Source organism: Hypomesus transpacificus, chromosome 10 (genome assembly GCF_021917145.1).
Source record: "Hypomesus transpacificus isolate Combined female chromosome 10, fHypTra1, whole genome shotgun sequence".
In the NCBI taxonomy this organism is placed as follows: domain Eukaryota; kingdom Metazoa; phylum Chordata; class Actinopteri; order Osmeriformes; family Osmeridae; genus Hypomesus; species Hypomesus transpacificus.
The window spans coordinates 10,297,174-10,322,714 of record NC_061069.1 but is presented as its reverse complement, the minus strand read 5'-3'; the positions used below and the strand labels follow the sequence as shown (position 1 = coordinate 10,322,714).

General features: G+C 46.9%; 2 protein-coding genes and 1 non-coding gene across 3 annotated transcripts; 1 reads left to right on the top strand and 2 right to left on the bottom strand.

The window, feature by feature from the left end:
* Nucleotides 1-10,406: 10,406 nt before the first annotated feature.
* Nucleotides 10,407-12,859, bottom strand: commd2 (COMM domain containing 2). Its single transcript, XM_047027547.1, has 5 exons — nucleotides 12,462-12,859; nucleotides 12,248-12,325; nucleotides 12,007-12,089; nucleotides 11,745-11,918; nucleotides 10,407-11,629 (listed from the first exon to the last, which is right to left on the bottom strand). Exons 1-5 carry the CDS (start codon nucleotides 12,526-12,528, stop codon nucleotides 11,429-11,431), a joined length of 603 nt encoding a protein of 200 aa, XP_046883503.1. The 5' UTR covers nucleotides 12,529-12,859; the 3' UTR covers nucleotides 10,407-11,428.
* A 58-nt stretch (nucleotides 12,860-12,917) lies between these two features.
* On the top strand, nucleotides 12,918-13,029 carry LOC124473232. Its single transcript, XR_006956705.1, has one exon. It is a non-coding gene; the product is annotated as a U5 spliceosomal RNA (small nuclear RNA).
* A 1,286-nt stretch (nucleotides 13,030-14,315) lies between these two features.
* lmnb2 (lamin B2) lies at nucleotides 14,316-25,280 on the bottom strand. Its single transcript, XM_047026907.1, has 12 exons — nucleotides 24,860-25,280; nucleotides 23,205-23,341; nucleotides 21,996-22,152; nucleotides 21,177-21,302; nucleotides 20,784-20,954; nucleotides 19,996-20,121; nucleotides 19,597-19,817; nucleotides 18,575-18,788; nucleotides 18,359-18,466; nucleotides 18,099-18,218; nucleotides 17,799-17,891; nucleotides 14,316-17,188 (listed from the first exon to the last, which is right to left on the bottom strand). The coding sequence occupies exons 1-12, from the start codon at nucleotides 25,064-25,066 to the stop codon at nucleotides 17,150-17,152; spliced, it is 1,719 nt and encodes a 572-aa protein (XP_046882863.1). The 5' UTR covers nucleotides 25,067-25,280; the 3' UTR covers nucleotides 14,316-17,149.
* Between the last annotated feature and the right edge of the window lie 261 nt (nucleotides 25,281-25,541).

Genomic DNA, 25,541 nt, shown 5'->3' with positions numbered 1-25,541 from the left:
GGAGCCAGAGAGGCTGGCTAGGAGGCCAGAGAGGCTGGGCTGGAGGCCAGAGAGGCTGGCTAGGAGGCCAGAGAGGCTGGGTTGGAGGCCCAGGGAGGCAGCTAGAGGCTGGGGCAGCTAAAGCCTCCACTGCCCTGGGAACAATACACCCACATAGCTGCTGTTCACATTCCATAGCCCATGAATAGGCTACACTGGAGGGAGGGAGGGAGGGAGCAGAGTTGGGCAGGGGGGCAGTCAATCAGTGAGTGTGTATATGTTGGAGTGTGTGCACGTGTGTGTGTTCAGACACTTCTCCACAGTAAGAGCACGGCCTTTAACTGGCTACCACCCAGGGCAGGAAAAAAACTTCAATAAAAGGGCCACACATTTACCGTCCACAGGACTGGCAGGCTTACCGGAAGCCATGATCCTCAGGCCCAAACGTAAACACACACTCATCCATGGCGGACACGATGAAACACCTGAGCGAGAGAGAGAGAGAGAGAGAGAGAGAAAGAGCGAGAGAGAGAGAGGGAAAGAGAGAGCGAGAGAGCGAGAGAGAGAGACGGCCTGGGCCTCGCTCCACTCCCTTCACATCTCTGTTTAAGGATAAACAGTCTCTCCTTTGAAAACAACCAACTCTGTCTCCAGGCCTGCCATATCAAGTAGGCCCCAGCGCATTCAGGATCCCAGATCCTGGGTGTCAGCGTTCCCACATGGCCCTTTTGAAGTGGCGAGGAATGCAGATGCTTTTCTGGATAATTAGGCTGATTTAGTCTACCTCAGTGCTGTCAAGGCCCCTTCAACAACATCACAGCTCTCTGAGGCCTCGTCCCTCAGAGGTATTCAAAACAGGGAACAATGAGGACAGCAAAGCCCAAGCTTTTGAGTGAGACTCGATGTGGTTGATTTCATGGGTATGAAGATAAGAGATGGTCTGAATGTACTCACTAACAGATGTGTAGACAGACCGAGTCAGACCGAAAGACAGACAGAGTCAGGCAGACAGGCAGACAGACAGACAGACAGACAGACAGACAGACAGACAGACAGACAGACAGACAGACAGGCAGACAGGCAGGCAGGCAGGCAGGCAGGCAGGCAGGCAGGCAGGCAGGCAGGCAGGCCCTAACACAAAGCAAAGAGAGGCTGTGTGTAGTGCCCCCCCTCCCCCTCCCCCTCCCCCTCCCACTCCGGACGGCCCTTTGAAGTGGCGTGGCCCTGTTTATTGTTTTCGCTTCGTGAAACCCCGCAGAGCCCCTTTAGCCATTTCCAACTCCAAACAACAGGAAATGACCAGTTCCATATCCTGTAGACGGCACCATCTCTCTGAGCTGCTTATTGAAGATGGGGAGGTGGGGGGGGGGGGACTGTGGAAAATACCACTGTGCCACTATCCACAGCCATCTCATCCCCTGGACGCGTGTCTTCTGCTGGCTCCATCCACACGCCGTCACTGGGAAACGGTGACACATACACTAAGGGGAACACACGCCTCTTGTTATGCAGCATGGATGAGCCAAAGATAATACACTTTATGTGCTGGGATGGAAGGAGAGAGAACGCAGAAGGAGAAACGGCATGAGGGGGGGAGGAGAGAGAGAGAGAGAGAGAGAGAGAGAGAGAGAGAGAGAGAGAGAGAGAGAGAGAGAGAGAGAGAGAGAGAGAGAGAGAGAGAGAGAGAGAGAGAGAGAGAGAGAGAGAGAGAGAAAGAAAGAAAAAGACAGAGATCGACAATTGTAACCACCATAGGCAGACATGTGTCCTCTGACAGGACAGGGTACCTAAAGCTGCTGAGGGGAAGGCCTGTCAGACTAAACAACGCAGCCTCTTCCAAGACCTCCGCTGGAGAGGCTCTCTCCTAGTCAGCTGGAACACACTCACAGAAGCACAAAGGCTTTTGTGTGTGTGTGTGTGTGTGGATAAGAAGCAGATCACAGAAGTATGTCTCTCCCCGCTCTCCTCTGCTGACAGGTTACAGCTGCCTTCCCGTAAGAAAACCCTGGGTCAAGGTCAGTATCAACACACACACATTCTGTGTCTAACAGGGGAACTTTGAGCTACTTTGCTTCAGAAGTCTGAATTAATCGTTGGCGACCATCGCCGACTCCATGTAATTCAATTACAGCATTTAAATATAGAACACCATGTCCAGAAATAGAACCTTTTCAAAGTTAAGAGTAAATTCTCCACAAGTCAAAGGGGATCATTGTGTGTGGGCGTGGAAACGGTGCCATGACAGTCACAGAGACAAGAAGTCTGATCACAGACACTCAGAAGTACACACACACACGCTACACCAAGGAGCTTTTGTCCTTTCGGGTGGCCAGGGAAGGTCACACCTACACACACACACACACATCCTGGCAGGCAGTGTGTCCAGCCCCTGGCCCATAAATAACAGTGTTTCTATGGATTGGGTGTCTGTGTGTATGGGGTCTGGAAGAGGGGCGCCACAGGGGCACGCACAGGGTGGCACCTCAGCTGTTGTACTGGGAGACAGCAGAAGGCCGCAGGCTGGGCAGTATAGCACAGAGAGCTTAGAACACGGTACAGGCTGGGCAGTAGAGCACAGAGAGCTTAGAACACGGTACAGGCTGGGCAGTATAGCACAGAGAGCTAAGAACACGGTACAGGCTGGGCAGTAGAGCACAGAGAGCTAAGAACACGGTACAGGCTGGGCAGTAGAGCACAGAGAGCTAAGAACACGGTACAGGCTGGGCAGTAGAGCACAGAGAGCTAAGAAGACGGTACAGGCTTGGCAGTATAGCACAGAGAGCTAAGAACACGGTACAGGCTGGGCAGTAGAGCATAGAGAGCTTAGAACACGGTACAGGCTGGGCAGTATAGCACAGAGAGCTAAGAACACGGTACAGGCTGGGCAGTAGAGCACAGAGAGCTAAGAACACGGTACAGGCTGGGCAGTAGAGCATAGAGAGCTTAGAACACGGTACAGACACACATACACAAACCTGCCTTGATGGTTTCATTTCTGCCCATATGACCCTGGCTCTGCCTGTAGTTAAATTGCTTTTATACAGTTTATGTCTGCCTGTCACGCAACTCGCCGGAGCAATATGGTTCTGCAGCCCTGTAACTCTGCAGAGCAAGTAACTCTGCAGAGCAAGTAACTCTGCAGCTTGTCCCACAACTGGCATTATAAAGGTGCTTCTGTTCGGACTCCTTTCTCTCGGAGAAGAGCTTCTCGTTCTCCTAGTAAAAACACAGACAGGAAGCTATTCTTAATCAGCCCCGGGCCTCTTTAGGACCCTGCAGGGCTGGCTGCAGCATGTGCCCGTTTAGAAAACCAAGGCACAAGGCCCTCGTCTGTCTGTCTGTCTGTCTGTGTTCCTTCAGACTCAAAACGTTCACGATAACGGCTCAAAGATGGCCGACAGATGGTCCACAGAAAACAAGCTGCCAGAAATCCCAATCTTGAACAGGAACACACATCCAAGCATTCCGCGTAGAGCTGGTATGGATCCCCAGGCTGGGGAAGTCGTCTGAGGACACAGAACGCTGACTGGATAAGGGCAGAGCACCTTGACTCAAGGCCCCTCAACCCAGGAGGAGAATCCAGCTCTCCAGACACACGCCCTGGCACGCTGGCTTGGAGACAGCCTTGTGCAGCATGCTAGACATACAGCCTCTCTCTTACACACGCACACTAGTCACACACGCGCACACACACCAGACACACACACATTCCCAGGCAATCAGACATGCATGTGGACACACAAACACACACAGAAGTCTCAGTGACTTTCTATGGAGCAATGGAACCATCTCTTATTTCAGAAGGAGGGGGATGGGGGGGCTGGGGGGGAGGAGGGGAGGAGGAGGGGGGAGGAATAAAGGCTCAGATGGGTCTGGACACGTCTCCAGGGGGAGGTGAACTGGGGGAAGGACCTTGGAGCAGACTGCCCTCCCCCCCCCCCCCCATTGCTTGCTGACCTCTTCCCTTCAGTGGGAACTGCAGGAAATGTATCTAGTCATTGTGATGCAAGAGGCTAATCGTACATTCAAACGCGTGGGTGCATTTATGAAAGTGTGCGTGTGGGAGGATATAACAATAATTGGTTGAATCAGTCTTCTGGGAAGACGCACGTGCTCATGCTCGCACACACACACACGCTTGTCCAAATTACAAAAGAAATCTCGAACTCTAGTACGAGTTCTAACACCCCCTATATGACTGAATGGCTTCAGGGATGGGGGTGCAGGCCCGATTAATTGCAGGGTGCGGTGAGTGCAGGATCTCCCAGCTCTGCTGATGGTGACAGAAACACAGAGGACCCCTTCCCCCCCCTCTTCCCCCCAGGGGACAGGAGACAGCCATGCCTGCCCATCCCCCGCGCTTGGGGGGGGAAGTGGGAAGGAGGTGGACAGGATGGAGAAGGAGGAACCTTCCATAGAACCCTTGATTACGGGTATTCCCAGACAGCCTCTCGTTTGTGGTCGTCCACCAACTCAGTCTCCTCTTTCCTCCCTCCCGGTCTGTTGGCTTCTTCTGTCACCAAACTGCCTACCTGTCTCTCTCTCTCTGTCTGCCCCTCTCACCACACTGCCTACCTGTCTCTCTCTCTCTCTCTCTGTCTGCCCCTCTCACCACACTGCCTACCTGTCTCTCTCTTTCTCTCTTTCTGCCCCTCTCACCACACTGCCTACCTGTCTCTCTCTGTCTGCCCCTCTCACCTCACTGCCTACCTGTCTCTCTTTCTACCCCTCTCACCTCACTGCCTACCTGTCTCTCTCTTCCTGCCCCTCTCACCTCACTGCCTACCTGTCTCTCTCTCTCTTTCTGCACCTCTCACCGCACTGCCTACCTGTCTCTCTCTCTTTCTGCCCCTCTCACCTCACAGTACAAGATGCCCTGCAACTTGCCTGATTATTGTTTCACCAGAGTAGGATTAAATACTGTTTCATTGCGTGTGTGTGTGTTGGCTCGTGCCCTAGGGTGCCGTTTTCTCACACCTTCTATAATTACTGCCCCCTGAAAACACTCCACAGAGCTGGCCCCGTCCCCCCCCCCCATACACACACACACAAGCTTTTCAATGCCACTTCAGTCTCCCTCTCTCACACTAGTATCCTCTGTATCGGCCTCTCTCTCACACACACACACAGACACAGTCGGTCAGGTGAGCAGGGTGACCCTAGGGCAGGGAAGAATGGGAGTAATCACCCCCGCTCACTTAGGGCGAGGACTCTAAAACACACATTAGCATTGAGACTGGCTGGTCACACCTTCAGCAGCGAAGATGGACTGATACAACGTCTCCACTGATAAGCTAATCACATCCTTATCTACAGTAGATGTACCGGAACACAGGCTACTGAGAAGGGTGTGTGTGTGTGTGTGTGTGTGTGTGTGTGTATGTGTGTGTGTGAGTGAAAGAGAGAGAGAGAACCGGAACACAGGCTACTGAGAAAGGTGTGTGTGTGTGTGTGAGTGAAAGAGAGAGAGAGAAAGAGACAGAGAGCGAGAGAGCAAGAAAGAGACAGAGCGAGACAGAGAAAGAGAGAAAGAGAGACAAGAGAGCGTTAAGAGAGACGGGGAGACCATGACTGTTCCTAATCTGCTCACACAGTAGATACTTCAGATTAAGACACTTTATATACACCTGGGTCCTGAGCAGAGACCAGGTGGAAGTTGAGAGGTCATTGACACCACACACAGCAGTATCTCCTATCTCCTCCTGAACCCCTGCTGCTTCTCTGTGCGTGAGAGGAGATTATGTCCACCCGGTCAGAGGGCAGACGGCTTGGCTGCACTGGCGGATCCTCAGACGAGGAAACAAAACACTAACACCTTCTCTACTTAGGCTGCTATTGCACAATGGTCGAGAAGTGATGGGATATCATGTAGCCTAGCCCAAACTCACAAGGCCATCTAGAGAATAAAATAATCCTGGCAGGTGCTCATTCTTTGTCATTATTTAGTGATGCCGATTAAATAATTCCCATAAAGGGATTAACCTAGATATAAACAATAGAATCAGAATCAGAATGGGATTTATTCCTCATGAAAGTTTGCACAGACACGGAATTTGCTTTGGCAGGAAGGTGCATACAGTAAACATATAGGAATCTTAAATTTAAATATGTGGTCTAACTATACTAAGGATACATAAACTAGCAATACTAAGTGGAATACAATTAAAATAAAATATACAATAAGTAAAATATAAGTTGCCAATTTACAATATAAAATACAATATAAAATACAAATATTACAGGAATTGAGTGTAGTGCAAAATGTAAAGTTTTTTAAAGACATAGCCTATGCGCTTCAAACTATGTGGTTTATGTTTGTCAAGTTTCGAAAATGAAAAATAAAAGCCTTCCTGTTTAACAGGCAGGGATAGCGGCAGGCCTTGCAGCTAAAACACACATGTGTTAGGATACACTACGTTAGGTACTGGATTCGACCCGTCAGTAAGGGTGGGCGAGTGTGGGGGTTTTAGCTGACAGACAGAAAACAAAACAGGGAACGGCCGCTACGCACAGGGGCGCTCGTTCACGACTGATCCTCATCTATTGTTCTTGAGGCTCACTCTCAAGTTACATACACAGAGGCCGTCTATCACGTCGTTATTTGACCTTTACATGCGTCTGATTAGGGCCCCGCAACGTAATGGCACAAGTCCAAATTGTATTTTTGATAAATGTGTTGAAGAACCCCATGGAGCACTTGAAAGTAAGCGTCACGGGGATGTCAAAGGTCAGCAGAATGAAATGTACACTTACTTTAGAAAATACTTTTGTCCGTTGGAAGTGTAGGCCATCTCCCATCCTGGAGGCAGCGGTAGCTCCTCGGCCACATCGAAAGATTGGTGTCGGATGTGCGCATGATGTACTGGACTTGGAGTTGGGTTGGCTCCCGTTCCAAGTTGGAGGGACGCGGGCGAGGAATGTGACCGTACGTGCTGCACAGTCAGCCGGGGCGGATGACTCCCAGAATCAGTACTTGACTGTCGGGAGTGAGATCCAGAGTCGGGTTCCTTGAAAAAAGACTCCGGTAAAAGTTTTTTCCTCCATGAACTCGGTTTGGGGTTCATAACCGAATTAAAAAGCGCCTCGAGATCTGTATCCAGATCTTGCGCGACATGGATAACTTGTTGTCCAGGCATTGGCTGCAGTGGGTTATTGCTCATTTTTGATTGACGAAAAAGTTAGCAAAACAATACAAATGTATTGAAATCGGAACTGTATAATGCGACGACAGAAAGTTGTCCGGTGAATCTATATGCACCTCGGTGTAGTTCTTTACTTTAACTTTCAATAACACTCTCGGTGGACAAAATGTTTTCTCACCTCTCAGTCATTTGTTACGCAAAAACAACTCTCGAAAAGTTAGAGAGAACACTTAAAAGTGCCCCCTACATGAGAATGGTTACTTTTAACTTTATGTCCTGTTTCGACGGCAAAATTCCTTCAGTTTCTTTGCTGCCCGGACTCCGCTCCCGTCCCAAAGTTTGTAAACTCCACTTTCCTACGACGACGCCTGTGTCTGTGTCAGCAGGCTCTCATGCATAATTCATAAGCACGGCGCTCGAGGGGTTTAACACGGTTTCGTGATTACAAAACAACGCCTTAAACAGACTGAAACCACCATGGACACAAAATCTACAATTGTGCTAAAGAAAGAAATCAGACTACTTAAAATAACCCAGACTAAGTCCTACTGTAACAAATTCCTGATTCAAATGAATTGTCGAAGTTTCAAAGAAGAAAATCACAGCTGTTGCACACTGCCCCGTAAGGACATAATTGGGACAGGCACAAACCTCAGATGGAACAGCACACAGTTCATAGTTGGTTTACATCCTAAACCTGCTGGACAATCTAACTATTATGCGTTTTAAGAAGTCAAAAATAACAGCGTCATCCGTATCATACAAACACCAACACATAAGCTTCTAGGAATGTTTAATCTGATACAGCCTGTGGCGTACAGGCCCTCCCATTAGCCTAGCCTACAGGACGGTTTAACAGATTTGACTGTTGATAAAAGCAATCATGTGGGGCCTTTTCTATGCCTAATATTCATGAATTCAATAGTGCCATGAATAAACTATACATACGAATGAATAATAAATATAGCTGCAAGCAGCAATGCGGGTTCCTAATCAAAATGGCAAAATATTATACAATGTACGTTGTAGAAGGTCAAGAGTTGGACAACGAGAGAGCAAACACAATTCATGCTTGGCCAATAAGAAACAGGCTGAATGTAGATTTGAACTCAAGAGCATGTGGTTACAAGTCAGCCTCTCTATCCCCTCTGCTACACATCAACTGTTCAATCTGTGAATAGAAAGGACAGACTATTAGCTTTGGTCAGCTTTGGGACAAAGTTTAAGCAGCTGTAATTCAGTCATCTTTTGACATATCAAAGTGAAATTGTGCATGGTACTTCAGAAGGATGTCATCTGGAAGCCTATAAGGTTTGAAAAATCATCAGTCAAAATGAAATGTGCATTATCGACACAAACACTGTGGACATTAAATTCCGCCATAACGTCTCGTACTCAATTAGCTAAATATTGCTTTGAAAGACATGTATCCTACACATCTACCACAAATGTAAGTTTTCTACACAAATTATGCAAGAAATCCAATGTGTTGTCTAGATGAAGCAAGATCTCATCTACGAAGCACAAGTTTAAAAACTTCTGGCTCTCCTGGTGTAGTAACCAGAAGAAGCCTCATTAAAAAGAAATCAAATGAAGCCTGTTTGGCCACCCTGTCCCCTTCATACCATCAGTGGTAGAATGAAAGCATGGACATTTATAATAGACAGCTGTCCCTTGAAATGGCCAGAGCTAAGATTTGGCACGTGCCACCATGTAAGACAATCCCCTTTGATGCGGTGGTTCTTCATCCTCAACAATGCACTGACCAGCCGCATATTCCGCCTGTTACCCACCCTATGACGTGTACAGTGTTTGAACCCAGACAACCTGTGTAGCACAGACATGCTTTGGCCACTAAGCTGAAGCCAAGGTTATTCACAACTAAGTCTCTTGTGAACCCAGACTTTATTATGCAACTCCTTTTTTTTCTAAGCCTACCCTAGCTCTATTCATCGCAAATAGAAAGTGAGTCATACAAACTCGGTGAGTCGGTTATGGCATTGTCAAGTCTTTAGCCTGTTTTTAATTCAGTTCAACCTGTTGGACTGAGAGCAAGCAGTTCTGGCACACTGAACAAGACTTTTCCTGGTGGAGCAAAGCAGTAAAGAGTTAACGTGACACAGTATATGCCCTTTACTTATTACATCAAGCTTCCTGGTAAGAAATATCGATAATACTTTTACAGGGGGAGGATTGGGATAAATACTCATACACACATCAATAACCTTTAAGATGACTCTGCTTTTCTGATATATATATAAATATACACTCACAGGCACAACACAAAGCCTGTCACTGAGGTAGGCCTTCTGAGGTTTTCCTGCATCTGTCCATGAGAACAGTTGACTTTGGCAAAAGTTCAGCTGACGTCTGAAACCAAGCCTCTCTCCCACTCACCCGAGCCTGAGAAAACCACCTGTTACTGAATCCCCCCCCATAGCTGCTGACCTCTTACTCTTTCACCCCCCCTTCTCCTCCAGCACCATCACCACCCACACATAGCACACTCTCACAGCATCTACGCCTGGGAAAGAGAGTCCTAATGGATTTCACCAGAACTCACTTAAGTGAAATCTGATTGAATTGTTCTTGTCTTGTGGCTGCAGCTGACTGTTCAAAGATACGTGCTTGTGAGAGCCTTGTCCCACTGTGTGTCACGTCCAATCTGATCAATTCCACCCTGCATTAACATTTTATAGGAATTTGGCATAACAAGATAAGAGTCTTCTGCATATTAACAAGACATGACACTGACAGTGAGCAATATGTTAAACCACTGTTCCAACCAAAATTATCCATTAACTGTACTTTAGTATTGATCTCTATATATTTAGCCTTCAGATGTGAAGGCAGGTGGTACCAGGAAGTGGTGTCATTTTAAGGAAATGATGCACAGGAAACACCTGTGTCATATCCTGTAGTGGTGAGGGGGACCTCACAGCAGCAGGACAGTTACCGGAGGGAACTCTGACCTTCTAGAAGGCTCCTGGTCTGAGGGAGTCCCTAGGGAAGGTGAATGACACAGGTCTCATGCGTCACAGATGGCCTGATTCCATAACATGCTAGCTAACATAACATGCCACCTCTAGCTTGTATATTTAATGTTATTATATACAGTATATATCTTTATTGCTCAATCGATTGATATGAATATATATATATATATATATATATAAATAATGTGCAGCAACAACCAATCCACTTGTCCTGGCCTTAAGCTGTGTGATGATTTTTCTTATAACTAAAGTTGTCTTATTCCCACAAATCATTAAAAAAAACATCAAGTGCAATCAACCTAATTTAATGTCTCAACAAATCCCGACATGTAACATAACATTCAGGCAATCACATGGGCCACACTTCCAGGCCAAAAAAATTGAAAATGCAAAAGGCGGATTATGGACAATAAACATCCATGATAATGGCACATTTCGTCCGTATTCTTGGTTAGAGGGTACATTTTTGAAGCAAGACACAATGTTGTTAGTAATAAAAAATAAAAAAAGTAACCGTTTTCTAGTCTCTTTTGTGTTCCAGTGCAATGGTCTTCGTTTCTCTACATTTAGTTGGTCCCAGCAACAACAACACTCATAGTTTCAGAACAAATACTGGTATCAAATACAATAAACGTTTTAAAACACTAATAATTAAAAAAAGACAGATGTCAAATGCAATAGCAACACAGCATTAAGATGATTACTTCGACCTGTGAAGTAGTGGCCAAGTGTGTGACAAAATCTCAAACAGTCCAGACAGCTTGGAGCTGTTTTGGGGATTAATTTGATTGTTTCATAAACAACTACTTGGAGCTTCTGACGCGCAAACAAAATATTATGCAAATGATTACCGAGCCGTGAACTTTACACTACTTAATAAATGCCAGAAACTGCCCTTGGTCAGACAAAATGCCCTCCCTCCTTATTCTCGCATGTTTAGTCGATCAAACTTTAGAAAAAATTAGACTATTTGAATTGCACTGCCTTTCATCTTTGTATCTCAATGCAGTCTGTGTCTGTAAATACTCATTATATGCGGCTGTCTGTCGCCTAATCTCACTTTATCAGTGCTGACTGTCCTTGCTCCACCCCTCCTCCAGTCTCGAGGCTTGAAAGTGGCCCCCTCTACTGGCAGGGTTGTGTATAACACCAAACCACGAGTGAGGAGTTTCACATTGCACAGACTAGAGATTAAGATCTTTCTAACCCATTCTGATTCCACCCTGGGAACCTAGACGTTATACTGTGTTTTGTGTCAGTGCAGAACCCAGTCTGATGCCACAGAGCTCCAGGGTCAGCAGACTGGGGACGTTATTTGATGTTGCGCAGGATCCTGCGGCAGTGGTTGGTCTTAAGCTCGGCCAGGGCCGTCTCCAGGTTACTGATGAGGTGCAGCAGGGTGGCGGGGTCAGTCTGGAGAACTCTGGCCCTCTTCACCCCTTTGTTGTCCTCGAGGTGCAGCTTAAAGGTCACCACTGGCTTCACCTGCTGGCGCAGGGCTCGACTGGCCAACTACGCGGGAGGGAGAGAGAGTGAACACATGGCATTGCCGTGGAAACAGAGACCAAGACGGCAAGGCAAAACAAACAGATCAGACAGAAAGATGGCCCCGTGGACGAAAACACACCTGTACATCCAGTCTCCACTCCAGGTTGTGGTAGTGTGGGAGAGAAGGGCTGAGCTGGCTCAGGATGCTTCTGATCTCCTTCCTGTGTTCCAGGTAGAGTTGTAGCAGGAGCTGGTTCAGTTCCTCAGAGAAGCCCAGCACCAGCACAGAGTCCTGAAAGTCCACCTCTGAAATCTACATGCAGATAATCAGACAATAGGTCAGATGAATAAACACGCACTAGTTGGCAGCAGGGAAGAGGCCACCGTGGGTCCGTCCTTACCAGAAGCTTGCAGCTCTCTGTCAAAAGATACATGAGTCCTTCCACGCCATGCTGCACCGTCTCCACGGCAACATTCAGCTTTCCTAAACAAGAATTCAGATGGTCCAGTGGTTGTATGCTAGACGGTGAAGACGTAGCCCTGTCCTTGACTATGTTGAATTTCTATACTGACTTGGTAGTAGATGTTCAAATGTGTAGGCTAACTCAGCTATAGATAGACAGCTAGCTAGCTGATACTTACTGGCAGCTCCTTCGTAGATTTTAGGGTTCGTTCCTTTTCGCAGGAATTCCACGGCAATTCGGCCGAATTCACCCACCACTGGGAACGTAGATTGCATTAGTTATGCAATAGTTTAGTTAGTAAGTTCCTTGAGTACAATAGAAACAACTAGCGTTTTAACTGTTTTGTAATAAGCGCAGCCACTCGTTAGCAGGCACAGACAGACATTATTTACCTGTTGGGTCTACATCCGACAGAAAGCTCAAATGCTCCTTGTGTTCATCAGATAATACCATCAACATTGTTACCGACTACTTTTACTAAAATGCAATCTAGTTACAGTAATGAATGAGTGTTATGTTGAAAACTAGTACACATTTAGCAAGCTAACCTATCCAAATCACATGACTGAATTAGTCCCATTCGAATAACATTCCGAGAAAACCATGATCAGTGCAAAAACGGTTCCGCATTCCAGTGACACTGCATGTTAGAACTAGAGTTAAAAAAGTTTAACTTATTTACAGTGCTGTCAGGTCTCATGCATTAACACCAAACGTTTGATAAAACTTGAGGGTCCTGTTTGTATGTAATGTTGCATCGCGGAAAAGTTCCGTTTTGCTCAACGTAATTGCTTAATTTCCCATCATGCTTTTCGCGTGTACGCAGACCAAAGACAAAGCCGTTTAATACTCTCTGGTTTCTCTTCAATACGCTCAAGCCTTTCGCCTTTTACTAAAGACTTCCGTGGAGAGGAACATTATGAGTATCAACCAATTTTTGTAGCCCCGCTCACGTGGGGCTTCCTAATTTGTGAAACAATAATATTTAGTGATTTCCCTGCATGAAAATGGGGCACGGTTCGTACGTCCTACATCAAACTGTTGACAACACTTGAGATCCTTGACAATACGGGACATAAGAGTGATATTGTAGACTGTAGAGTAAAGGTCCGCCCCCTCCTTCTGGTATTCATCATCACTAAAGGACCTGTTATCACTCTGAGAATGTTTCATATCAGACAGATTGTGGTGTAATTCTATTCTTGGAACAAAGACAGCTGCCAGCGACACTTAACAGTTCCTTTCTGAAGGTGAAAACAAAGATCGCACACACAGACCGTTCCTCCATGCAGTGATTCTATGTGTGACCCACAATGGTGTTGGGATAGGTGTAGTAAGTAGCTTGAAGGGAAAACAATCTGCTCTGTGTGTGTTCTGCTGGTCTGGGAGGTAGCCTAGCAGTTGGGTCCGTCCTATTGGAAGGGGGTTCAGTGACTTGAGGACAGATAGTTCTGTGATCTCTATTCTCAGCCTGGAGAGGACATCCTCCCACCACACAGGGTCGTTTCCGTCCGGTACGTTTCCTGACTCTTGTTTTCACTCTGACCTCACCAGGATGCAGCTGCGGCTGCGCTACCCCAAGGAAGAGGCTTCAAACATCTCACGTCGCTCCTGTCTCTGTGAAGGCCACGTAGCTCACAGGCCTCATTCTTAATCATTAGATTGTATTTATTTGTTACCTTGGAGAGGAGCCTGTATGTCTATGAAATGAATAAACAGTATCATCACTGTAGAAGCTCATACAAGGCCACCGAAGAAGCAGGGAGGCGATCCTCCCACACTCCACCTTGACATCTTCTGCCATCGTGTGGCAGAGACTGGTATGGCAACATACTTGCTGTCTCTAGTCAACCTTCTGTTTCACACAAATTCACCTGATTAACACCAGTATATAGAAGCAAATCAGTGACATGTTTTGAAATTTAAAAGGAAATGAATACTTGAAATTCAAACACCACCGAATTTGTTGGTCTTTAATTCACCTCTCAAATTGAAAAATCAAATCCCAAAATTCAAGGCTCAGAAATTCAGGTTGCTCAAATTCAAACTGTACATTTTAAAGAGGTGAATTCAAAACCAAGAAATTCCACATTCAATGCCTTTTCAAATTCAAAACATTACATCACTGATTTGCTTTCATACCAGTATTCTCTAAATAACGTGAATTTGACATCCCATTTGACTTTTGAGCATTACGTCTATGCATTATGCTTTTACATGACGACTCACAGGAAAAAACCAAGACGTTTTAATATGGAAAACATTTTATTATGTATACAAAAAATATTTCAATCGTAGGAGTAATAATCAATAGCAATACAACAAACACACATTTGGCATGCGCCCTCCCCCCATCCCTCCCCTCCCTCCAAGTCCTCTGTCAGAGATGAAGTTTAAGGTGACTGGCTGTTTGAATCAACAGCTCACGTCAAATCACCACAGATTAAACATATCAGCTGTTAAAGGAAAAGGTTTCATTATGTCATTAAACCCCTTGTTACTGCACTTCAAATGGTGCATTTCCACATTTTCGGTTAACAGTATTTCGCTCCAGTGAGCATTCTTCACAGGCTATACTTACTCACAGACTTAATTCACAAAGATCCAATTTCCCCAAGTTGTAGTATGTCACATTTCAGAACCTACAAGTCACATTTTGGCGAAATAATTGCGAGAGTAAGCTAAGGAAACACACACACACAAACACACATATTCATGCTGTGTTCCTGTGGTTCTGAGCGTAGTTAACAGTGTATGAAATCAATGCTACTTCCAAACCATATAGGAAACCTCAAGCACCTTTCACCAGGAGAACACAGACTCCTAAGTTATATTACTCCTCAGTGTATGATGGGCACAGTTCTATCATGATTTGTATTGTATTCGCATTTAAAACAGGTTTTTTTCTGCCAACATTAGCAGTGATGGAATCATTGCACCAATACAGACTTATGGTGACCGACACTGCATTTCACTATAATTAGAACTTTGCCAATTCAACTGATAAATGTTCCACAGGACAAAGCCCTGCCATTTAGACCCAAACTTCATCATATTCAGAGAACTTGAAAAAAAATAAACAGCACAAAAAAAAAAAACAAGTAAACCAAATTGATTTGAATGACCCTATGAAAATAATAACGATCATCAATAATGCAAAACACTGCATTCAAAGACATTACACAAAATACAAATTCTGTTTCCCAGGCCAATATTAAGATTATAAAAAATTCAGGCAACATTGCATCCACTCATAGTAAAGGTTCTAATCAAATGAGAAGAATTCATCCAATCAAATTGCTCCTCTTTCCTTTCCAATTTCGACAGCTAAATTGCAGTTAGTGAACCCTGGCTGAGCCAATCCACTACCTCCCCAGTCCAGACACTAGTGAGACTTTGGAAGAATGGGAGATCACCAAACAATTTAAATCAAGGCCTCTTAAGAGAAACAGCCAAACGGTGTAGCTGTTAAGAGTCAATATCCACAGCACCCCTGGAGAACTGAGAACAGGTTTTAATGGTGAAATCACAATCTTCCTGTCTCTCAGTCGTCACATGTTGACAACACTAAACCCACCTGGGAATTCCTAAGACTTTCAGGTTAAAAACAAAACACACGATCACAATCTTGTTTCATTAACATGAAACGCTGCTTTTGAATCTGATCACAGACACATTAAGGGGAAAAAAAAATGCAGATTGCTCAAATGAGCACACTTGTCTGAGAAACATAATTTTCTAATATAACAAATGTATGTTGTCACCATGATTTCTGCCGTGTCGGCACTGACAGCAGGGTGGAAACGTGTGGTCGGGGGGTCCAGTCACCCGCAGACGCAGGGAAGACAACACTGACAGCAGGGTGGAAACGTGTGGTCGGGGGGTCCAGTCACCCGCAGACGCAGGGAAGACAACACTGACAGCAGGGTGGAAACGTGTGGTCGGGGGGTCCAGTCACCCGCAGACGCAGGGAAGACAACACTGACAGCAGGGTGGAAACGTGTGGTCGGGGGGTCCAGTCACCCGCAGACGCAGGGAAGACAACACTGACAGCAGGGTGGAAACGTGTGGTTGGGAGGTCCAGTCACCCGCAGACGCAGGGAAGACAACACTGAACGCAGTCTAATGACACCCAGACAATAACATCTTTGGTATCATCACTATACAATCAACTGCTCGATGGAGAATTTGGCCATCCATTAACACAAATGTTTATCGGTCCAAATGTTTTTAATAGGTCCTAAATCCTTGATTTAATTCATATTCAGAATGTATATCCAATGATTTAACATTTCCTTTCATTTTCAGAGAATGTCTAGTCCTATTTCCACCCTGTTGTCCTGACGACAATACAAGCTAAGGTAGCGACAGCTGTCAGTTACAATCTACACATGAAAAAGCAGAGCTCATGTGACCACCGTAAAGATCACATGACCATCTCAGAGCCCCTATATTGCCCTCCCTCCCCCTCCCCTCCCCCCTGCCTGGTGGTGACAATGACGTCATTTCGATCACAATTATTATAATTTTTTTCTCCTTTAAGAACCTTCAAGAAAATAGTAAATACAGATGTGTGATTAGAATATTAGGTCCAATGTTTCTCTCCAATATGTGACATGACAATGTGCGACAGACAACGACTCTCTGATAGGCCAGAAGACACATCCTATGATTGTGGGGCTGTGGGCCTCCAGACCAGAAGGGGGCAGTCAGCCCCTTCCTAATCCAGGAAGCAGTATGTCCCAGAGACACTGAAGAGGATGGAGTAGGGACGGGCTGTTCCTGAACCAAAGGCATCATGACTCTACTTATCGACGAGGCATCCAGACTGGTTGTGTTCTATGTGGTACTAAAAGGGGTCAGCGAGGGGGCTGATGGGGTTCAGTCTGAACCCGCAGGAGAAAAATCAGGTCCATACTTACTAGGATTAAAAATGGAGTCTGTTAAAAATATGGGCAGGCTCTTGTTTTGTCAGTTAAAAAATATTAAGAACACAAGATGGAAGTATACAAAAATATCTGAGTGGCTCTAGAAAAACATAAACAGGATTCGTAGGAAAGACATCTGGACTTGTCCTCCTTCACATGATGGAGCACTCTCTGGAGGAGGTTTTAGAGACCTGGAGACAGACGGATACAGAGCAGAGATGAAGAAGACGACAGAGAGAGAGAAGAGTGAACAGACCAACCAACCAGGAGAGGGATGGAGAGAGGGAGGGAGAGAGAGATAGAGGGAGAGAGAGAGAGAGAGAGAGAGGGAGGGGGAGAGAGGGGGAGGGAGGGAGAGAGGGAGAGAGAGAGAGGCAGGGATAGGGAGGCAGGGAGAGAGAGAGAGGCAGGGAGAGAGAGGGAGAGGCAGGGAGAGAGAGAGGCAGGGAGAGAGAGAGGGAGAGGCAGGGAGAGAGAGGGGGGGAGGGAGAGGCAGGGAGAGAGAGAGGGAGAGGCAGGGAGAGAGAGAGGGAGAGGCAGGGAGAGAGAGGCAGGGAGAGAGAGAGAAAGAGAGAGAGAGAGAGAGGGGGAGGCAGGGAGAGAGAGAGGGAGGGGGAGAGAGAGAGAGAGGGGGGGAGGGAGGGGGAGAGAGGGAGAGGCAGGGAGAGAGAGAGGGAGGGGGAGAGAGAGCGAGCATGAGCAAACAACCATTAAACATGGAATGACTGAAGCCTGGGATTTTCTGTTCATCCGTCTAGTCGTGTAGGTATGAGGGTCAGGCAGAGATGCTCTGGGACATACCTGGCCTTCCTCCTCTTCCTCCTCGTACTCCTCTTCATCGTCTCCATTCTCCATCTCCATCATCGTCTTGGTGACGGTTCTCTTGGCCACCTCCTGGACAGACGAGGAACAGCACCATTACAGCAACATGCCAAGAAAGGCTGTTTCAGACCCCAAATTACATAGCATTTGTTTGTTGTACAACTAAATAAAATGTATAATGTCATGTATAACACCCTTATATGCCTTGAGAGCGGTTTTGTACAGAGTGGGCCTTTTCAGTGGCTCAACTAGGCGACCTGTGTTCTTCTCTCTGCCTACCTCGCCATCAGAGTTCACCAGGATGGTGATGATGTCATCTCCTGTGCCCCAGGAGCCCTGGCTCTTCCACAGCAGGTCGGAGGGGGGGCCGTGGGCCACGCCCGCCTCCGCACCCCACACCTGGAACACACAGCTTGTCAACACACACATTTCGTGACAGAAAAATAGCAAAAATACACTAAAATGTGTATATATATGCGTATATACACATTTTAAATATACATATATATATATATATATTATAATGTTTCCTTGCTTACCGTGACTGTCTGCCCAGCCTTGAGGTTGAACTTGGGGGAGAACTTGTAGACAATCTCTTCTTCAGCATCCACCTGCCTTCTCAATCTCCAGCTGCCCAGAGACTGGTCCTACACACACACACACACACACCTGTTAGTGTGTCACAAGAACCAAACCACCACACACACACACACAGCAGGGGGTCATCTGTCCAGACCCAGTCAGACGGCAGCTACCGTGTCTCCGTTGTTGCGGAGGGTGACGGCCTTGCCCTCCAGGTCCATCTCCTCGATGGTGACCCCGCCGCTGGCCTCGGCCTCCTGGCTCACGCTGAGCTGGGGCAGCTCCACCTCCAGCTCCACCCGCTTCCTCTTGCTACGCGAGGAGCTGCTGCTGCCCGTCGCCCTGGAGACGGTCACCCTGCCAGAGGGGCTGGGGGACAGCTTCAGTCTGGAAGGAGGAGAAGGAGGGAGAGACTTGTCTTTAGGGTACTGATGTTTAACATTCTTGCCTTGTGTAGGACTAGCAGGTGTGGAGGAGGACCAGCCCGAAGGCTGCCTTCGTCCACGCCAGGGGCCTTCCGCTCTGACGGGTGGATCAGGCGAGCGCGGCATGACAGGAACGCCATGTGGAGCGAAGGAGGTGTGAGCTGGGTACGACAACTATTCAGGTAAATGTTTATCCTGTTTGTACCTTGCTGCCTGGGGACATTCCTACTGCTAGACCGGGCATGCATCTGAATGTCACACACACACAGTGAACACCTTTCCATCCATCTCAACACACCCCTTAGGGAGAGAACATCACAGACAAGAGAGGACTTGAACACCCAGAGTCCCACCTGGAGAGGCTGTGACCGGCCCGCTCCGGAGACACGAAATGTCACCTCAGTAGCTGCTTTCAACCGATTGGTCAGGAGCACTAAGCAGGAATGTGCAATTAGGGTCCGGAATGTTCTCTATTCTGTGTGTGGGTTGGGGGGGGGGTGTGAGCACCTGTTCTCCTCCTTTCCCTCCAGAACGAGCTCATCTATGTGTGTGTGAACACCTCCTGTGTGCTACCTGTCTTTCTTTACCACCCAAGAGGTACAGGGACATTCCCCCCCGAGGCAAGTAGGGTGAAGTACAATGCCCAAGGACACAACATTTGGCATGGCCAGGGAATCGAACCAGCAACCTTTTGATTACTAGCCCGATTCCCTAACCGCTCAGCCACCTGACTCCCTCTTATAAAGTGTGTGTGTGTGTGACCCTGGTACCTGTCCTCCTCCCCTTCCAGCAGCTTCCTGTAGGCGTTGATCTCCATGTCCAGGGCCAGCTTGACGTCCAGCAGCTCCTGGTACTCGTTGAGCTGCTGCTGCATGCGGTCCCTCATCTCCGCCATCTCCCGCTCCTTGCCGTCCATCTGCCGGCGGTGCTTCTCCCGGTCGGCAGCCAGCATGTCCTCCAGCTCGCGCACTCGCTCCTCGGACGCAGACGCCTGCGATGGAGGGAGGGGGGAGAGAGACGCCACGCCAGGTTACATACGAGGACGCACACGCACTGCAGGATAAACTTTGACCTGCATAGTTGCGATGTCACGCTCACACCTCGTTCTCCTCGACACGGCTAGTAGGAATGTTGTGGCGCTGTGTGATTGTTAAGACGTGTGTGTGTACCTGCTTCTGCAGGGCGGAGAGCTGGTAGGCCAGGCTCTCGATCCTAATGTGGGCCTCCTGCAGCTCCTCGCGGGCCGTGCCCACAGCCTTGTCGTTCAGGTCCGAGGACACCTTGGCGTTGTCCAGCTGACAGAGAGAGAGAGGGGGGGAGGGGCGTCAGTACAAAGGGTGGCATTCAGTGTGAATCACACTTTTAGTAGATGACTTCTAACCTTAACCTCCTGGTCCTCAGGCTCCCCTGCCCTGCATGTTTTAGACGTCTCCCTGCTCCGACACACCTGATTCAAATGAATGGGTCGTTATCAGGCCCATTTATTTGAATCAGGTGTGTTGGAGCAGGGAAATATCTCAAACATGTAGGACAGGGGGGCCAGAGAAACAGGATTGAGAACCACTGCCTTAAACCCTACCTGCTACTGTGGTGTTTTGTTTACCTTGTTGAGTGGGTGAGGTCTGTGTGTGTTTTGTGCAGGTGAGTAAATATGTGTGTTGCTGGTAACCTTGGACTGGGAAATGCATTCATAAAAAGGTGTCACCTGCCTGTGTCGAGTCAAAAGGTGAGCAGGTGTCTCTCCCCGCCCTCCCTCAACAAACCATGTGTTTACATGATGTATGGATGATATGACTGTGTTTCTGTACAGGTGTGTGTGTGTGTTTCTGTACAGGTGTGTATGTGTGTGTGTGTTTCCGTACAGGTGTGTGTGTGTGTTTCTGTACAGGTGTGTGTTTCCGTACAGGTGTGTGTGTGTTTCTGTACAGGTGTGTGTGTGTGTGTGTGTGTGAGGTACCTTGGCCTTGAAGGTGTACTCCAGCTCCTCCTTGTAGATACTGACTTGCTCCTCGTGCTGCCTGCGCAGGTCCTGCAGGGCCTGGGCCAGCTTGAACTCGTAGTCGTGCTGCCCGCCACTGTCCACCTCCACCGTCCTCTTCTCGTGGCGCCGGCGGGTCTCACGCACCTCCTGGACACAACCACAGCGTCGCCGTCAACAACACGTTTGTGTGCCGGTTGCCAAGACAACAGCCATCCCATACAATGGATCTCCCTCCAACCCCAATCTCATCCATCCTCCTCTTTCTCTACCATGCCCTTCAACTCCTCCTTCCTCCTCAGCCCCCCCTCCTCCTTCCTCCTCAGCCCCCCCCCAGCCCCCACCTCCTCAGCCCCCCCCCCCAGCACCCACCTCTTCGAACATGCTCTTCCTGAACTGCAGGTCCTCCGTCAGGCTCTGGCAGCGGTTCTCCAGGTCCACCCTCATCAGGGTCTCCGCCTCCAACTGCTTCTTCCCCACCGCGTGGCTCTCCTCTGCCTGCAGGGGACGCCGCAGAGCATCAGCACATTGTTGTGTGTTTGTGTGTGTTTGTGTTGGTGTGTGTGTTTGTCTCGGTGAGTATATGCAAGCTGGTCATGGCTAGAAGTTGTGTGTTTGTCTAGTTTTAAACCCTACACTACGTACGTAGGTACGTACGGCTACATAACAGCCAGACTGGTGTTGAAAGTTGGCAACTTATATTTTATTTTATGCCCACTTATATTTTATTTTTTATTTTAATTGTATTCCACTTAGTATTGCTCGTTTATGTATCCTTAGTATAGTTAGACCACATATTTAAATGTAAGATTCCTATATGTTTATTGTATGCACCTTCCCGCCAAAGCAAATTCCTTGTCTGTGCAAACTTTCATGGCGAATAAATCCCTTTCTGATTCTCTGAAACTAAACATACATTGAAACGAAAGCGTGCAGCATTCTTTTCCGTCCTGTACTGGTTATCTAACACGCCCATATATAGACATCCTACGTGAAACTAAAACCCACTGCGTCAGGGTGGGTGTGATGGCAACCACCGTGATACAAGGTCAAAGATAAAGGATGGGCACACCTAACAACCACCCAGGGAGACTAGGAGATCGGGCCTAACTGCAAGAGTTTGTCCATTGTTCTTTTTTTTTTTTAATGTTTTTTTATGAGCCTGTCAGTGAGTGACTGAAGAATTGAGACCTTGGCGAGTTCGGCCTTGAGGTCGCCGAGTTCTGCAGCCAGGGCATGGTTCTGGCTGAGGGCGGTGTTGAGGGCGGCTTCGCTCTGGTTGAGCTGGGCCTCCAGGTCCTTGGCCCGGCCCAGAGCCACAGCCAGGTCACCATCCTTCTTCTTCACACTGACGGGACACACAACACAGTCAGACTTGAACCCATGCAAGTGCACATGAATTAGGATTCCAAAAATATACTTTTTATAAAAAATAAATTAAAAGATTACATTTAAAAAATATATATATCTATATCTATTAGGTGTGTATGTATGTCATATTTTTAAGTATATAAATATGTGCTTGTCTAAGAACAGGATGTATACTCGCATTCCAAGCGATTCATACATTTGACATTCGCTTTTGTTTTCTATTGGAATATAATTGTTGAACCTGACTGTTCTTGTCAGGGATCAAACTGAAAGAAAGCGCTATAAATCATGCTAGTTATGACTCATCATGTGGACCATCTCTGACTGCAAACAGAAAGCGAGGTGAGTTCTACAGTCCTGACTTCCTCCTTGAGCAAGCGTTAATAAGCAACTGAAAATAACAAGCAATCAACAGAAACAGTGAATCACTTGTCAGACCACACATCTGCCATCTGTTTCTACATGACTAAAACTCTTCAAGACCCATCTGAGACTCAACTGACCCAGAGGAAATAGGATTATGCAGCAGATTAAGTAAACCAGGTTTACATGGTCAATTAGCCGAATTAGCAGTCCGAAGACTACTAGCCAATCAGAATTCCCATTGACGGACTACTTAATCCCCAGTGGTGTTTAGCGTGGTAGTATTGGGGGGAGGGCTACAAAGATGTCCTAACCAGATCATTACTAGTCTTTTACCAGTCTCCTACTGTTTATTGTAGTTTTTATAGTTTCGATTTGAATGAATATGGTTCATGGTCAATGTTACATTGACTTCCAGAGAAATGAAAGGAATTCAAGGAATTCCAAAAACCCCTTCAAGGCGTTTAAGCCTCTTTAACAAAAATGCACCACATAACATTGACTACGTGGGAATACGCATGGGCTCTGTTAGAGGGGTAGGGGGAAACCATGACTAACTTCAAAAGGAAAGAGAACTATGATGTCCTGTGATAGTCCAGGGTCTGGGCCCTGGAGTCAGAGCGCTGGGAGAGTGAGTGAGTGTGGGGGAGTCTGGGGCTGACTCACTTCCTGGAGAGCTCTTCCAGATCCGAGTTTGCCTTTCCCAAGTCGATCTGCAGCCTCGCTCTCTCCCGCGCAGTCTCATCCAGAACACGCCTGGCGTCCGCCAGTTCCGCCTCATACAGGGACTTAATCCCTGTCACCTGGTCAGTGGAAGACGAATACAAAAATACACACGCACACACACACCGTCAGTCATGTGAGCGGCATCTGGATCTGCAATCTACATCCCCGCCCATTCTAAAGGTTCCATACATAGTCCATATAAGGCGTGGCTATTTTTTATACTTGAAGGGGAAAAAAACTATGTAACAGAAAATCTTTTTTTTTGTTTTTTGTATGTTTTTATTTATTTATAGGAAATTTATAGAATTCCCTTTTTGCTTTCTTCAAGGAAGTAAATCCACTGCAATTTTAATGAAAATGATTTAACAGATAAATATATATGCACACCTAGTACCATGTCTCCCCATTCTCTGTATCAACAGTTGAAACTATTCATGTGATCTGAACCAGAGCAGCTGTTAAGGGGGATTGCATCACGTTAGACGTGTTTTTCTATGAAGTGAACTGACTTGGAGTAACAGTCAGAGTAACAGTCAGAGATTCAAACTTTTGAAAGGCGCTCCCCCCCCCCCCCCCCCAGCCACTCCCATCTGGCAGCCATACGGACAACAATCCAGCCAGCGTCCCACCCTCGCCCCAGCTAGACGGCTCTCTCTCTCTGCCTTTCCTTCCCTCCCTTGGCTCATAGCCACCTCATAATCCCATTCGGGGGACAGTATACATACGGCAAGTCAAAGCCCTGCCTAGCCCAGGCAACTTTCTGTATGAACACTATGCAACTGCATAGGAATGCAGTTGTAGTAAAGCTTGCTGCATAGGAATGTCAGAGGGCATAAAGCCTGCTATAGGTGGCTATCAATAGAGGTGTGTCTGGATGTGCTATATGTGACATGTCGTTCTCACAACACGGACGAGTATTTGATACAACTTCACCTGTAAACTCCCCAAGTAAAGAAAGTACATTACAGCATATTGCCTTTCTGCTGTCAAATAGAACCATGACAATTTTAACTTTTCACTCAACAAGACATAACCATTTACGCTTTCTGCACACTACTTGTTAAAAAATCCACCCGCCCCTGTCCTGCAATTCAATTTCAACCGTTCTTTTTCTTTTGAATGAGAGGGAGTTTTACTTTGCCGATCAGAAAATGTACCATTACGGTTACGATGGAAAAGTTGTATTCCACACTGCATATGGCTGACACCTTGGTTAACTCTGTTGTCAGATCCATCAAATCAATAGTCCTCCCAGAATTTCAAGGACACTGACGACCAGTGTTGAATTTCAGCTTACATTTTTTTAAGGTGTAGCAAGATATAAACATTTGTCACATAAAGTCCTTATGTAATGCAGCAGGAATAGCGATGAAGAAAATGTCAACAAGCTTGAACATGAAATTACAAAGCGCCTTTAGGCAATGGAGCTGGATAGTTAAATTAGCAAAGTGAATGAATGATATTGAGTAGCGAGCCAGCTTGCTAGCTAGCTAAGTCACCGGTACGGTAGCTGGTGGTGCTGGATGGCTATCACGCCGTTGTATATCAGCTAGCTACGTACGGGCTGTTAGTGTTATTCGATGGGTTCGAATTACCTCGCGTGTGGTGACTTCCTCCTTCTCCGAGACTTTAACCATGAGTCGGTCATTCTCGAGCTCCAAAGACCGAACTCGGTCGATGTAGACTGCAAGCCTATCGTTCAGGTGCTGTAAATCTTGTTTCTCCTGCAGGCGTGAGATCCTGGTTGGGGAGAGCGGGGTCGCGGCGGCTTGAGCTGCGCGGCTAGGGGTTGCGGTCGCCATGGCAAAGTTTAAACTTTAACTCCACTCTGAACTGCTTCCAAACTTTTTTCCCCCTGAGAACGGAAAGGTCTCGCCGTTGTCTGAAAACCGGTTTAGCTGCTCACAACGAACCTGTTTTCGCAAACTGAATTAAATCCACAGCCCACCACTACAGTTTGCTATCTACTATTATTGAAAGAACTCACCAAGATGGCCGTGTTCAGTTCACGCTGGCCGCGCCAAAAGGAGCGTTTGTGTAGGTTTGTGGGAGTTGTAGTTCCAATGTAGAAGAGCATGTCCCATTTACTGTTATTTTGATTTAATATAAAAAGAAAGGACTTGAATGGAATATAAATCTACTTTTGTCCTCCTCAGAATATAAATGTTGGTGGGGTGGCACTATGGACATTTTTACCAGATTTCCAACCTAAATTCAAACTGTATTAATGATGTTACCAAAGCAAGTCAATTTAACTCCCGAAAAAACAATTTCTTT